We start from the raw sequence: 16,395 nt of genomic DNA on the forward strand, positions 1-16,395 counted from the left end.
GTTTTATAAGAAAACGTGCAAAACTTAATTCTCAATTTAAGCCAAAATTTAAAATATAAAGCTCAGAGGCCTCTACTAAGGTGGTTCAGTGAAAATTTTGATTTCAAAGATTGAAGATCTGTCCCGTTCAAGAGAGCCTAACTTACACTGTAATTTTATCAGCTTTACACCAATCTAGTGGCTCTGTCTCAATCTCTACACTCCCTCCAGGCCTTGCCTCCTTGAATTGGCTTCAAACATAAAAAAGGAAAGGAGGTGGAGGATATTAATTTACATAGCTTGGCCTGTGCTGACTATCTCAAATCAGTTTGCTTTTTTCTACAATAGCAATGTGGAATGTGTGACATGATCAATGCTTAAAGCCAGGAAATCTTTCCCACTTAGCAACTGTATCCTAGGTAACTGTCTCTCTCAGCAGAAAGCCTGAGAATAGACTAGGGTAGCCTAAAATGATGATATGACAACAAAGACCACCTTTTACTTTTCCATTATTGCCTTCCTGGAGCCCTTCTAGTACATAATATCTACGTCCATAAATATTTTCTTTATAGATGTGACCTTTGGCCACTAAAAGCATTCTCTATAAAGTCAATATTGATTTTCTGTTAAATATCCAGAGAAAGTGAATAAAAAGAAAAAAACTAGGTACTGTCTGAGTGGAACTAAATGTGGTTCTGTTTGTTTTTCTGTAAAAGCAAAAGGCATAAAAAACACAAATATTACACAGGATATTTTCTAGAAATAAAATTCAATTATAATACTCTTAGCTCATAAAATGAAACACAACATACTAATATCAACAACAGACTTAACAAATGATGTTTTGTCTATGGCTTGTTATCAATAATGAAACAAATTTCATAAACTATGATAATCATACCAACAGGAAACATAATATATAGGTCACCTACCTAGTCAACATACTTAAATTTTATAAAAAATTTACAAAGACATAACTATGCTAAGTAAAATGTTAATGTGACATGCTGATAGACTCACGAGGTGAACATTTACACATGCACCTCAAGTACAGCTGACTGCAAACAAAATATCATATACATGATGGTTTAAATTAAGATACTCAAAACATAAATGCTCATGTAGCAAAAGCCATAGATAAAACTTGACAACCAGAAATTAAAATATTCCCATTAAAAAAATCAGAAAGCTGAAACATGCAGTTGCATTGTTAGTTTTTAAAAATTACTTTGTAATTAACAAAAACTCACCAAGTGGATTTTTTTGGTTTGTTATAGTACCAAACAGTAACATGTCTACAGAAACACAAGCAACACACACTAAAAGTTTGTCTTACCTAAGAGACAGCCTCACTTAGGCTGTTATTGACTACTAATATGTATTAAACTACTGGTGTCTATGGTAAAGCTTTGAAATGGTAGTTAGCTATAAATATACCATCAAGATAACATAAACATTATACAATATGATATTAATCGCAAGTCATGAAAAATAGTATGACATACAGAAACTCTTGTTTGGCTGTACTTGTAGGAGATGTAGGAAAATCCTCCAATCTACAGATGCAGATTCAAGAGAAAGCAGGAAAACAAAAAGGAAGCAATCAGCATTCACATGTAAGTTAGTTACAACAGAACTGCATATCAGGAAACTTTACTAATGTCCAGTTCTTACAATTTTTTAAAATTACTTTTGAAACTATCTTTTCCCACTCTATTTCCTTTCAACTGTGGTTAGAAATAAAATGCTGAAGAATAAATTCAAAAAATGTTAACAAAAAGTCTTAATTCTAAGAGGTTGGCAGTAACAAATGAGTAACTTTTACATTTCAAGTAAAACTGATAAGAAATATCAATTTTACATTTTTAAAATCTCATTAAATACATGTTAACTTTTACAAGATGAAGAGTCTGAAGGCATTCTCCTGAGAGAGAGTACAGACAATGAGACACAGATAGAGCTAGCACTGGGGACACCTAAGGGCATCTGGCTTGCTTTGGGAAGAGGCTTAGAGTCAATGGAACAATCATGAAGTGTGCTTTCTGCGATGACTTTCTGCAGATGGGGGAGGAAGGGGAAGCAGTGCAGCTTTGGGCTCTTCTGCTGGACTACTTTAAACAGTTTATGCTGATACATTGATCTTTCTAAATCTCAACTCCTTTTTATGCTATAAAGTGGAGCTAAAAACACTTCAGCTCACAGAACTGCATTGAGATTAAGTAAAGGGAGCGATAATCAGTTCCTAACCCACAGTAGGGGTTTCATAATACAACTAAATATTATTCTATAATGTTTCAACCATGGGGATTTCCTGGTCTTACTAATCCCTTTAAAAAAAAAAAAAGGAGAAGGAGGGGAGGGGGAGAAGGGAGGAGAAGGAGGAAGACAAGGAAGAAGATGAAGAGGAAGAGGAGGAAGAAGAAAAAGAAGACGACAACGACTGCTTAGTAAATGGAATCTGGCCCTGGAAAGCTCCTGGAAATAAACTGTCAATGATTCCAGGTCTAAGCTACTTGGGCAAGAGACCTCCTCCACCAGGCTCTGACCTGTTTATAGATACCTACTTAAAATGTTGCCCAAGGTAGGTATGCATTACCCCGATTTCCAAAACACTGTGACTAGAACTGTAACTAATCATGTTTAGTAGCTGATCTATTAGTAAGTTTTACAGTAGTAGCCAAATCTTCTATTTAGTGGTTAGCTAGTTTGAGGGCTATATTGCAGGACAACATTTAGCATAACATTAGTTATCCCATCAAAGAGGAACAAATTCTCAAAATATGACCTTAACTATTTAAACAATTTTAGTTATAATGCAAAACTGATCCACCAAAAAAAATTAAAAATTAAGGCAAATACTGCCAAAGATATAAACAATGCCATATGGTTAAATGCAATCTTGATAGACAGTGTTGGAATACCATGAGCAAATGTTATCAATATCAAAATAATTCTGAACAGATCCAAGAATAGAACTTATATTTAAAAAAGAAAACAAAGAAGAGTTGAAATATAATATATGGGTTTTTGTTTAACTTGGATTTTTGTTGTCGTTGATGTTTCTTTTTCTTTAAGAAAAAGAATAATCCAGGGTAGCCTGGCACACAATATATAGCCAAAGTTGGCCTCTAATTTGTGGTACTGTTCTTCCTTAACCTCCCAAATACTAAAATTACAGATGTGAGCTGCCACACCAGCTTGATATGCTCTTTTAAAAAGGCTTAATTTATACTGTAACACAGATTTCAAAGGCTTTACTGTTAAGTTTGTGAAGTGCAAAATGACAAATTTCAAGTCTAGGTGAATATGAGTAATGATTACTTATCTAATAAAGTAAGTAATTTTTTAAATTAAGTGAGTTACTTAATCTTAATATAAAGTTAAATAAGAGTTTGTAGTTTTGTAATTTTAGTTAACTTTTTAAATGATAGGAAAACTTACAACCTACATGCTAAACAGAAATTTGTACTGTGATCTTTTTTCTATAAGACAACCTCACAAAGTACTAAAAATTGGGCTTTTCTCTTTCTTATTTTGAAACAGAGGTGAATTTAGGGTAAGAAGGGAGAGCAAAATCAATTATTTTTTCCAAAAATATTTTATTGGTGATATTCTTGGGAGCTTGTTTGGCGGTTCTAGCAGAGGAATGCAGTTTGTTTTATACCCTTGACCAAAAACCAGTTCTCTTCTATCGGCAGTGAAGAAGGAAGGAGACACCTGCCTAGCCAGCCAGATCAATCAAATCAACCCTGGAGATCAATGGGGTGACAGATGTTGCAGCCAGATCACCTTCATATCCTATTAGGTAATATTCTAAGTGGCAGTATCTAGAAACACTGTGTAAATCTCAAAATTAACAAGTACCAGTTCATTCAAAAAATTCCAAGTGTTCTATAAGCTGTAACAAAGAAGTATAAGAAAACAGTAAAAGTAAACACACTTACTGTATATTTGGTGTGATCCCTTCAAGTAGCACAATATTAACCCCACCAATGTGAGCAGTAGCACATGTCTCAGTCATCTTTTGATGTAAAACATCTTAAATATGAGAAAAGAATAATCTGAGTTCTTGAAATAATATCATTGTATCTTATAGTAAAATTACTTTATTCACAATATATTTTGTGACAAATGATAACTGTAAATTATAATGAAATGCACTCAATGTTAAACTGCCTTTAAAAAAACTTCCTCAGCTTACTTTTTTGTATTCATATATGCATACAGAGTCTATACGAAAACTGGAATTATAAAAAAATGCAATTTAACAAGTTTTCATGAATTAAATAATTTACTGGCATTAAATGGTCTATACCACAGATATACTTTGAACGTAAAAAAAGAAATCAAATAAACTATTACTCTTGGACCATATATTTGCTATGATTTTAATATACTTATTACTTACAAAACTAAATAAAATAAACATGTCATTTTGCCTGATTCTCTCTTTTAGCATTTTTTTATTTAAATAAATCCTATGATACAATTTGAAATGAATAAATTTTAAACTGTCTTGGGGCTATAAAAATAACAATTAGCTCTTTAACATCACTCATTTTCACACAATTATGATTTTTTTCTATGTTTGTAAGAACTAGAATTGCTAGGCCAAAGAATAAATTCAGTGTAAAGACTATTGATAAAACTTGGGTAATATTAAACCAATTGATTTAGAAGAGATTGTCCCCTTACCAGATTCTAACCAAAAGAACCAATATAACTCTTATATTTATTAAAACAGAACAAAAAAACCTGGTTAATTTAAAACCACTGAAGTTAAAGAAAATTTAATTTTACATCATTGTAGCCATCTGAAGTATGTGCACCACACATCCTTTGCCTTGTATTTGAGAATTAATGTGTTTGCATGTCTCACAAGAAAAGAAAATTATGAATGACTGTGTGTTTTTGTTAATTTTCTGGTTACCCAATAAATAAATCTAAATTTTGCATTGAATACCCATCTTTGTGCAATACAAAAACTTCTGAAACTGGGGGGATATTTTACATCTGACTATATCTGGTGGAATTATTTTTTTGTGATACACAAAGTTGTAACAGGAGAGGCCTGCTTGTTGGGGTTTCTGTTCTGCCCAGTTCCCATAGCCAGTAAGCCCCAAAGAAAATCACATAGATGTCTCCCTAAGTTACAAACTGATTGGCTCATTAGCTCAGGCTTCCTATTAGCTCTTATAATTTATATTAACCCATTATTCTTATCTATGTTAGTCACATGGCTCAGTACCTATTTCAGCAGGGCAGGTCACATCCTGCTTCTTTGGTGTCTGGGCAGGAAGCTTCCTTCTTCCCAGAATACTCCTGTTCTTATTGCCCCGCCTCTACTTCCTGTCTGGTTTTCCCGCCTATACTTCCTGCTTGGCTACTGGCCAATCAGTGTTTATTTAAAATATGACTGACACAATACAGACAATTCTCCCGCACTACATAGTTATGGACTATATTCAAGCAGATGTTCTCCTAGATTTAATTATTATACTATTATCATTTTTTACATGAGTGGCACATTTTCATTAATAGAGGGGAATTTTTCTATCCACTAATAGAATTTTTATAAAGCTCTTAGCTTTTCTGAATATTAAAATGAGTATTAGGTTATAAGATTTCTATAGAAGTAGTAAGGAAAAGCAAATATTTTACAAATTTTACTTTTTATTCAATTTTTGGACATCAGAAACCTGTTATTGGCATTCAAAGACAAGCTAGTGAATAGGTACTCAGCATCACACATTAATGAGTCCATTCCCAAGGAATTCTGTTAGGTATCAAAGCTCCCACTATTCACAGATCTTGACTAACTTGCAGAATTTTGGCAAGTCTCATTTTCTGAAGAAGCCTGCTAGGTGGGAATTTCTGCAACAATTGGCATTCACTTCTTTCACAAAAGCAACATCACAGTATCAGAAAAGCATCATACCTTTCATTTTTTCCTTAAGAGTGAAACTGCCATGGATCCTTTTCAGCTCTGACTCCATTGTCAGCCCACCAATATCTGCCTCTAGGTGTGTGCGGTTCACCATGCCAATCCCAAACACGATTAAAGTAACATGCTGAGGCTCAGAGGTTACCAGACTACGTTTCCTCTGTGTTTTAGTCAAACTGTTGTTGTCTTGTTCATTCTCAAACACAACTCTACATGTTGGCTCTGTAGGACTCCGAACACCTTTTTAGCAAACAGAAGTATATGGTTTGAGATTTGAAAAATGCAACCAACATAAAGAATGATCTAAATACTGCATTAGTTTTCTTGGTTTCAAATTCCAAATTAGACCTTTTCCTTCTCTAAACAATATAACTATTTTTCCAACATCTTCCCTAGTATCCACTAGTAGATATTTGAAATTAAATCTGTCTAAAACTCTTAAAGAGTAGTCTAAGGGTGTGTGAAAATCTAGTGGCTTGGTTTTACCTTCTGGTCTTCAGGCAAGCTTTATTTATAAAACATAAATAAAATTTCACTATAGTAGTTCATGTTAACAGTCAGGGTAGATGGGAACTTTGCTGATAGAATATCTGAATATCAGCACTATTATCTCTCCTTGGTAACTACCGATTTCTCTATATTTCAATAATTTATACCATTAATATTGTGAGCAACCTACCATCTCTTTAGCATTCCTAAACAGAAATTTTAAAAATCATAAAAATGCCTGTTACCTGCTGGTCCAAATGTTTCTGACGATTTTTCCAATATTCCTGTTGGATCTGAGATAAGTGAGTAGAAGTTAAGCAATTTATACATATTCTGCCAGCACTCAGCTGAAGGCTCACTTTGTTCTGACACTGTAATGGAATCTGAGTCATCCATATGGATGGTCATGTGATCCACTACATCTTTTGAACCTTTCCTAGATACTTTTGAAGTTCTTCTTTCAGACCTTCCTAGTGAGTTTTTGTTTCGGGATTCTTTTTTGTTGTTCTCATTGTTGGCCCGTTTGTTCTTAGCATTATTTACTCTGTTCCCACCATTGAGACTTCCTCTAGAACTACGGCTGAAGTCAGATGAACGGAAATCCCGGTGTTTTCTGGTTTTGAAGGTAGGTGTAGGAGAAGCTGATCCAGCTGTATATCTACTAAGTTTAATGTCTGTCTGAGTTGCTTTGATGTCATCTATCATTGTACTGAACTGATGGATAAGACGAACCAGAGCCATATCCACATGTTGACTTATTGACTGACAGGAAATAGTGAAATTGCAGTGGAAGGTGTTGTAGTAGCGCTTATTGAGATCATGAAAGGAAAGAGCACTGGTAGGGTTCTGAGGAGTACACACTGACTTTTCCATCACAACAGCACTGATGCTGAAGGTTTCCAACATTAATGCTGGTTTGAACTCAAGTGGAGGAAGATTCACATGGCCTTGCCTAAAATGTTCAAAAGAAAAAAAAGCTGTTACTTGCTTTTTTTGAAGAACAGTATAGCATATTCTTATGCATTTATAGACATAATAACCTCGAAGGTGAAACGTACCAGTAAGTAAGAGATTCAATACATTTGTGTTTGCACTAGTCTATTCAGGAATTAGCAGACAGCCTTTAGTTTTTCTTGTTAATTTTACACTAAAATTTACTAAGAAGTCAGTATCATTCAATTTCAATTTTAAAAGTTTCAATAAAATAATAATATACCCAACAATATAGAAACTTAGTATTAACAAGAGATCAGTTAGAAGCAGGCCCTCATACTAAATGATTAACTAAATTTGTAACTCATTATAATTTTATTTGCTATTAGAAAATCCTCATAGCTTGGTCTGACAAGTTTCAAATGGAAATGAAAACTAAAAACAAAACCACACTAAAAATTCCTAAAATCTTACACAAAAAATTATTTTAAACCCTTCACTTATCTAAAAACTTCTGTGAAAGTATGATCACTTTAAACATTTTATTTTTAAAAACCACTCAACTTCTATCAACAATAACAAATCTCAAGTAAAGCAGCATTTCCTCTCTTTTCTTCATATGCACTGTGAGTATACTGCCACCCAGAGCAAATTAAACAGACTATATTCCTATTTTAAAAAATCAGAAACTAATTTAAGTTTTTAACTAGAACTTGTAATTCCCTACTGAGTAATAGCATTTATTAATAAAATGTATGGCACACTATAGTATAATACGTACAAATACAGGCACTCACAAGTTGCTATCAATGTTCTACATGTGGTTACAGAAGGAAATGCTATACTGAGAACTAGAACAAACAGAAGACTAAAAAGATATGAAATAATCCAAAACTGGGGTGGGGGGCAAAAACAAATCTCTGAGAAAAAAAAATAAACAAACCAAAAAACCTGAAATGTATAATGATGATCAAAAAGAAGAGTTGAGAAAGGAGAAAAGAACTCTGGGTACATGCTGAAGCAGTCATTTAGAACAAAAGCAGCAAGGTGAGATAAGGAATGGCAATGTGGTCAAAGGTGGCATTTCTGATGATGTTTTTGTAACATATTAAGGTGTTCTTTGTAGTTTAACAAGGTATAAGAATATACCCAAAGTAAAATTCCAACTTCTGAAAAGAACAATCAAACCTATTAACAGATACAAACCTGCCTACTCAAGCAGTAAGGAACCGGAAGAACTACTCATGAAAACTCAGAATGGCAGTAACAGCTCCTATCTTCAGAGCACATATGCGCATTTGTTTCTGATGGCCATGCTTTCAATATGAATTTTACTCTACTCCTAACACTGTCTGAGGAGCTAGAGAGGTGGCTCAGTGACTAAGAGTGTCTGCTCTGCAATCATGAGGACTGGCATCGACCTCAGCACTCATTGAACAAGCCAAGCATCCATGAAAACCTGTAAGCCCAGCTCTAAGGGTTAAGGAAGTAGGAGGATTTCTAACATTTGCTAACTTCCAGCCTAACTAACAAAATATTAATCTCAGGTGAGGGAGAGACTGTCTCAAATGAACAGGTAGAAAATGTTAGAGATTACCTGACACCTTCTTCTGGTCTCTGTGCATGTGTACACTCCACCCTCATACATACACATGTGCACACAATCATACAGACACATGCATACATATATAAATATATCCATGACTACACAAATCTGCTAAAAGCTGACTTAAAAGGTAAGTTAGGAATAAACTATAAGTGCAAAGATTCAAACCAAAGAGCCATAAAAACGCCACTACTGAAGCTAAGCATACAAATGCTGAGTGCATTTATCAATAGATATACTTTAGAATATCTCATGTACATGCTTTAAAATATGCCTAAAATAGACTGCTTGATCCATTAATAAAATCAACAAATTATTTATAACAAAATATGGTTATTACATTTATTAATTAGAAATTATCTTCTCACTGATACTAAAATTAATTATAACTCTTGGTTAGAATTTTATACACTATGATGTCACCTTCTTGCTCTTTTGCCTTTCCTGTCTTTAGCTGTGTCTGAATCTACAATATCTGCTCTGAGGCAGTCCAAAGTTCCTGAAAATGAAAGATGTTCTCCAAAGTACATCCGATAACAGAGGGGCATTGTGTCCTGTGACTGGATCCCAGTATGACTCAGAAGAGGTTTAAAAACAACCTAGAAGAAATCAAACCACCATATTACCATAATTAATTGTTCACTGTTTACTTCTGTTCTTAGTCCAGCACATAGGATATATGACCACAAAGTGAAGTGAAACCAAAAAATATCATAATTGCTTTGATGAAGAACAAAGATTAGCTTTAGATTTATATAAAGACTGTGGGATATGATAAAATTTAACTTTCTAGTCATATTACTGTAAAATTTTTACACATAATAAAAACATTATAATCAGACTTTCAATTTAATAAACTATTGGTTAATTTGCATTCATAACTAATCAATGTACTTTTTAAAGGCTGTTCCTGCCCTGCAAGAACGCTTTTACCACAGGCACAGAATAGAGTTCATTTGAACTTCAAGTACCTACTACTTAATGGTTCCTCCTGTAAGCCCTGCTGAAGGAGGTATCAGTATCAAGTACAACAGGCAAGCTCACCTGTGCATCAGCAAGTTGAACAGCAGGAAAGCCTTGGTTGGCTTCTTCCACACCTGCCACATCATCTTGACTGGTGCTGTGCTGTGAATGTGTCCCATCCAGAGTATTCTGATCACTAGACAGGACGGTGTTGAAATCTGAGGCTGATGGTATCGTAGGAAGATTGGGTGCAACTCCTAACAGTAATATTTCAAGAGTAAAATGCAACTCATTTGTAAACCATAAAAGGGCATAATAAGTCAAATTTAAAGACTACCTATGTTGTAGTACCCTTATCAGACCACTTGATAAAGAAAAACTAATAATATGTAACAGAAAAATCTTATAGATATAATTTATTTTAAAAAATTAAAACAAATATTCGGAAAATACTAGTGATCTTTAAAGGTACTCAAGCCAGTCAGTCCAAAATGTACGATTTTATGACTGGAAAAAATCTCTGAAAAGCTGATGCAGCAGGCAATAGGCACAGTGTTAATAGTCTCACACCCAGGTTTCCTGGGGATGAAAAAAAAAAAAACAAACTATGGCTTCTCTGGGCACTTTCTGTGTCAGTTCCAAGACAAAGGACCCTTGAGAAAGAGGATCTGTTCCATTCTAGTTCTCCTATAATTTAAACTATAGCCACTTAGAACAATGGTGAAATGAACCAAAAGAAATGCCAAGAGCTGCAGGTGCCATCTCTCTGCCTTCTTCAGTCAAGAGTCAAGGCAGAGACCTAGTGTGTGGCTATCCTATTACTTCAGGATGGAGGCGGCCACACCAACAAGAGAAAGAGCCAAGTAGGCACTCACATTTTAGTAATTTCAATATGGAAAGAATTCACATGGTTCAGATAGCTGTTTGAAAAACTCATTTTAGCAGCCTTGAGTAATCAATGCCAATATTCTTCAGTATTTACAAACTTGAAAAACCTTTGAAAATTGAAAAAGAAAGGCTAATATTCTTACACTAGATATAGCCACCACTTTCTTGGGGGGAACATCCTGCCTGTCTTCTTCCTATACATGCATATTATTTTAAGATTAAAAAATGGCCATCATTTATCTCTCTTGTTGGGCAAAGAAATCTTACTTTAGTGTTCCCATAGATCTGATTACATATTTGTTAAGTAACTATAAAGAGTATATGAATTAATAGTTACGATAGCTCAGAGAGAGCTAAACAAATTCAAAGTATTTTTTACTGTAGGTACATCATGTTGTAACTACACTTTATTTTTTTAGCCTGCCTCCTTTGGTGTTATGAATGTTTAACAAACCACATTAAATGTAAGTTTTAAACTCTTTAAATCTTGTATTAGATATAGCAAGATCAATAAGTAATAGTTTATCATTTTCTGAATGAGTACAATTTCAAGCAAATATTACTTAAACATCTGACAACTTAATTATACTCTGGGAAATAAGAATTTGCTGTACCTGTTTGTGCTACTTAAGACAGTTAAGATAATAAAAAAAAAAAAAGACAATTTTAATACCTGTTGGAAGACTGTTATGTCCTGACTTTGTAACAGGAGATTCTTGTACCACGCTTCCACGATTACCCACAGCATTTGACATCCAATTATAAAAACTCACAGATGATGGCTCAGATAACAAAGGATGTTCAGACAACATGTCAGTGGCCACTGTATTTCCTAAAAACAAAGTTTACTGAGAATAAAATTATTATATACTGTAACACAGAAAAATGTTACTTACATACTTTGAGAAAGTCAGATGAAAATGTCTTTACAATTTTTTTTAAAGATTCCCTTTACTTTTATCTATGCATATAGGTGCTTTGCATGTGTCTGTATACAAAGTGCATGCAGTGCCTGTGGGAGCCAGAAGAGGGAGGGCATCAGGATTCTCTGGAGCTAGAGTTAAGACAGTTGTCAGCAGCCAGGTGGGTGCTGGGAACTGAGCCCAGGTCTTCGCAGGAGCAGCTAGTGCTCTTAACTACTGAGCCATCTCTTCCCAGTATTTTTCTTTTCTTTTTTTTAAAATATTTATTTATTATGTATACAATATTCTGTCTGCGTGTATGCCTGCAGGCCAGAAGAGGGCACCAGACCCCATTACAGATGGTTGTGAGCCACCATGTGGTTGCTGGGAATTGAACTCAGGGCCTTTGGAAGAGCAGTCAGTGCTCTTAACCTCTGAGCCTCTCTCACCAGCCCCTTCCCAGTATTTTTCAATTTTCACTTCATGAGGTAGAGTCTAAGACATTAGAACAGAACTCATTTTTACTATCATAGGGTGATTATTCTACATTCCTTAGTCTCAGCATGTGTAGGTTAGCATTAGTCAGTACTTATTTGAAAACAAAAAATGAAAGGTATGAAGATAAAGGTCCAATTTTCTTCTAAAATATTTTCTCAAAAACAAAGTATACTAAAAGTATTAGTGATGCAACCAAAAAACTGAAAAGAATTATTTTATTTTTAATTGTGTGTGTATATGTGTGTGGGTGTGTATGCACACACACGTGAGTACAGTTGTGTGTTGTAGAATGCAGAGAAATGACCTGGATCCACTGGAGCTAGATACCTGTTCTTGTTAGGGAGCTACTTTTCACAGCTGCACTACTTCTCTGAGGAGTGCCTTCCAGAAGGTTGTGCAGGCTTGGGAAGCTTCCAGTCAGATAGCTAAGAAGGCTCTCCTTCCTTGGACTCTCCTTTACTGGCATCCCTGCACGTCCAACGTGCACTGGAGAATCTGTCGCAGTGTCTCCACTGGTGTAACTCAGAGAATGATATGGATGAATGCCCTACAAAATAAACACACGTTTTGGCATATGTAAAATGACTCCTGATAATTACAACATCTATGACTGTTGCTATTGCTATCCTACCCTTTATTACAGTGACTGTATTTACTATAATTATTGAGTCTCAAAAGTAAAAATGCATTTTTTATAACTGTAGTACAATATTAAGGATTATAAATCATATTCAAGTTTACCCCTTTAAGTATTTTAACAGTGAATTATTAATCAGTTTCTACAGCTGAACAAGAGTCAAAGAACAGCATCTCAAACAGAATACAGGAAATAAAATGCTGGGAAATATGTAAGCCAATAATATATTATTTATGTGCTATAAAAAACACACACTGTGGTGGTTTGAATAAGAATAGCCCCATAGGCTCACATTTTTAAATGCTTGCTCTAGAGCTTGTGTGACTGTTTGGGAAGGACTAGCAGATGTGGCCTTGTTGGAGAAGGTGTGCTGGGGGTGGCTTTGAGGTTTCAAAAGCCTATGCCATTCCCAGTTAGCGCTCTCTTTCTTTCTTCATCATGGCTGTCTTAACGTGTAAGCTCTCAGCTACTGCCCCACTGCCATGCCTGCTTCCCTGCCTGCTGCCATGCATCCCACAATGATGGTCATGAATTCTAACCCTTTGAAACTGTAAGTCCCCGTTTAAATGCTTTATTTTAAAAGTTACCTTGATGTTTCTACATCTACATCTACAGCAATAGAAAAGTCACTCTCACACACACACACACCACACACACACTCAGAACTATATTGTTATCAATCCATTTAACTTCAGTGACATCTACAGGTGCACAAAGACCTACCCCCGTTTTGGAAAGGCTTTGTGGTAGGCATATTTTATGAGCCCTCTTATGTTGAATTCTTTTATGTCATATCCATTATATTCCCATTTAGTGTTGCCGAGAGAAAGCTGTAGGATCTGTCTGGTCAGTTATGGTCACTTTTAAAATGAATAGTCACTGACATGGAAAGATGTTGACTTTTCACATATCACTGCCACACTGTCTCCCCAGAACAAGGTTTGTCATATGACAATAGTCTAATATTGCATGAGAATGACTGTATTCTTATATTTTCACCCATAAATTAAAAGTTTTAGTATTATAATCTTATAGACAAAAACAAAAATGTCATTTTGTTTTATATTTTTTGTAAGAGAATATATCTTCATTTGTGTATATATATTTTTGTGACATATTTTATGCCTTTACCCATTTTTTTTTAACTTTTCATTTTAGTATCTTGTCTTTTTCTTAGTGATCAGGAAAAACTTCTGCTCTTGTTTATTTGGGAGCCCTTTTTATGCGTATTTTTATAATTTTTATTTAGAAATTTAATTTTAATGTCAAAAATATTTTGTCATTATAAATCTATGTGCAGACTTTGAGTAAAAGTAAACTTATTAACTAGCATTTTCAGTTCTTAGAAAAGCACACTAACAACCAAAAAAACCTTAACAATGTAAAGTATCAGATATACTTATCATGTCTTAACTCAGTCATTTTTCACCACAATGCTTCAAAGGAGGTCGCTGTCAAAATCCCTACTTTACAAATAAAGATGCACTGGTGCGGGAGAATTGTCTGTAATCTGTCAATCATGTTTTAAATAAAACGCTGATTGGCCAGGCAGGAGGTAAAGGTGGGAAAACCAGACAGGAAGTAGAAATGATGTAATGAGAACAGGAAAACTCTGGGAAGGATGAAGTTGATTCCTCCCACTCCTGCCCAGATCACCGAAGCAGCAGGATGTGATCTGCCCCACTGAAAAAAGGTACTGAGCCACATGGTTAACAGATCAAAAAATGGGTTAATTAAGATGTAAGAGTTAGCCAGTGAGAGGTTAGAGCTAATGGGCCAATCAGCTATATAACTTTACAGACCTATGTGTGATTTTCTTTGGGGCTAAACACTTGTGGGGTACCGGGTGGGACAGAAACCCAAACAAACAGGCCTGGCCACTTCTTGTTACAATGTACAATTCAGTCAGTAATTTTTCAAGTTGCAGAGCAGGATTAAAATAAAGGTATTGCTCCATATGCTAGTCTACTCACCTGGTTATATTGTTCCTTTTAAAACAACGGAGTGTACATTAAGATCATAATTTGTAAAAACCCAACCTAAGGTTTGCAATCAACAATATACAGCCTAAGACGTTTCTCACTAAAACTGAAATTACTAGATTATCAACATTTTTAGTATTGAATTTTATTGCATATAACATTCAATAAGATAAAAGAGCACAAAGGTTTAGTAGTCTTTAAGTATTAAATATTGATGATACAATTTTCATGGAAATATATACATTAAAAGTTATTAGCCAAGGGGGCTGGAGAGAGGGCTCAGAGCCTAAGAGCACTGGCAGCTCTTCCAGAGGTCCTGAGTTCAATTCCCAGCAACCACGTAATGGCTCACAACAATCTGTCATGAGATCTGGGACCCTCTTCTGACACAGAGGTGTACATGTAGGAGGAGCAGTGTATGCATTAAAAAGAAAGTTATTAGCCAAATTAATTTCAACATACACTATTGGAATATTTAGAGTAGGCATCTAATATATTTAATATTGAAATAAAAAATCAAGTTTATGATGTAGTTTTAAACTCTAATCAAAACCAGCAATACCGTACCTTTATTTTTAATGCAGAGTCACTATGGGTATGAGTCTTAGAAAGCTTCCTCATTATTTCTGCTCCAGTGACAGGTCCAGAGCTTCCAGGTGGTGGCCGGTTAGCTGTTCCTTCTAGAAGCATTGTGTGTTCACTGATTGTGGCTAAAATGATTAAATAAGAGTAATATATATATATATATATATATATATATATCCCCACACATTTTTGAAAAAAAATCAACCAACATCCTGATCTGTATAATTACAATCCATATTGATAGGCTGAAAAATATAAACTTTTAAATTTGTTTATTCTTGTTTCCTTACTCTCCAACTTTAATCTGAGTTTACGCTATCCACTGATATAGTAACTAAGACCCAACTCAATTACTCTCAAGAATATCCAGAGCAGCACAAATGAATACAGGTACCAGGAGTAACTAGAAAGGGAAAGCCTAATTCAAGCTCTGCGCTTAATAAATTCTGGATAATAAGCAATAAAATTTAGGCTACTTTTTATAATGAATTTATTAAAAGTAAATTTTTTAAAATTAAGCTATATTAAAGCACTAATTTTGGGACTACCTTTTCCCCCCTACTTTTAATTCTTTGTCAAAACATTGTAAGATAATCTATCATCATAATAAAAAATTAACTTTTGGCAAAAAGTTAAAATACAAACACACATTTCAAAAGCATCCACCTTGTTCAGATGCAACACATTTTATTTACAGAACTGCATGCTCAGCTCAGGCTTCCAAATTTACTTAAAGATCAAATATATGTAACAGGAAGTAGATACAACTTGGTTAAAATCAGATGGGATAGATACAATGTTAAAAGACAGGTTTTTATGAGTTTGCTGTAAAAGCTGTCTCTACTGTACAGATCATCAGTATACTGTATCTTACAAACCCAAATCATAAAACTTGAAAAGATTCCAAAGTTATTATGAATATGGGTTTATAAAACTGCATAGTTAAACTCATAGCATTTTCAAATTTGAGACGAAATTATTAAAATCAA

The 16,395-nt window shown here is 34.5% G+C and overlaps 1 protein-coding gene across 8 annotated transcripts in view; it reads right to left on the reverse strand.

Annotated features, from left to right (window-relative positions):
• The window catches only part of Kiaa1109 (KIAA1109 ortholog), a 178,000-nt gene that overhangs the window by 67,987 nt on the left and 93,618 nt on the right, over positions 1-16,395 (reverse strand). For 7 of the 8 annotated variants that reach the window (XM_038346963.1, XM_038346970.1, XM_038346968.1 and 4 more), the window contains exons 42-50: positions 15,389-15,531; positions 12,530-12,749; positions 11,476-11,634; positions 9,996-10,171; positions 9,375-9,550; positions 6,658-7,364; positions 5,918-6,163; positions 3,924-4,017; positions 1,485-1,535 (exon numbers count right to left, since the gene is read on the reverse strand). In XM_038346963.1, the coding sequence (XP_038202891.1) occupies positions 1,485-1,535; positions 3,924-4,017; positions 5,918-6,163; positions 6,658-7,364; positions 9,375-9,550; positions 9,996-10,171; positions 11,476-11,634; positions 12,530-12,749; positions 15,389-15,531 (1,972 nt within the window). The remainder of the gene's footprint in view (positions 1-1,484; positions 1,536-3,923; positions 4,018-5,917; positions 6,164-6,657; positions 7,365-9,374; positions 9,551-9,995; positions 10,172-11,475; positions 11,635-12,529; positions 12,750-15,388; positions 15,532-16,395) is intronic. The other variant, XM_038346965.1, reaches the window with a different exon arrangement.

Source organism: Arvicola amphibius, chromosome 11, assembly GCF_903992535.2.
Source record: "Arvicola amphibius chromosome 11, mArvAmp1.2, whole genome shotgun sequence".
Taxonomy (NCBI): domain Eukaryota; kingdom Metazoa; phylum Chordata; class Mammalia; order Rodentia; family Cricetidae; genus Arvicola; species Arvicola amphibius.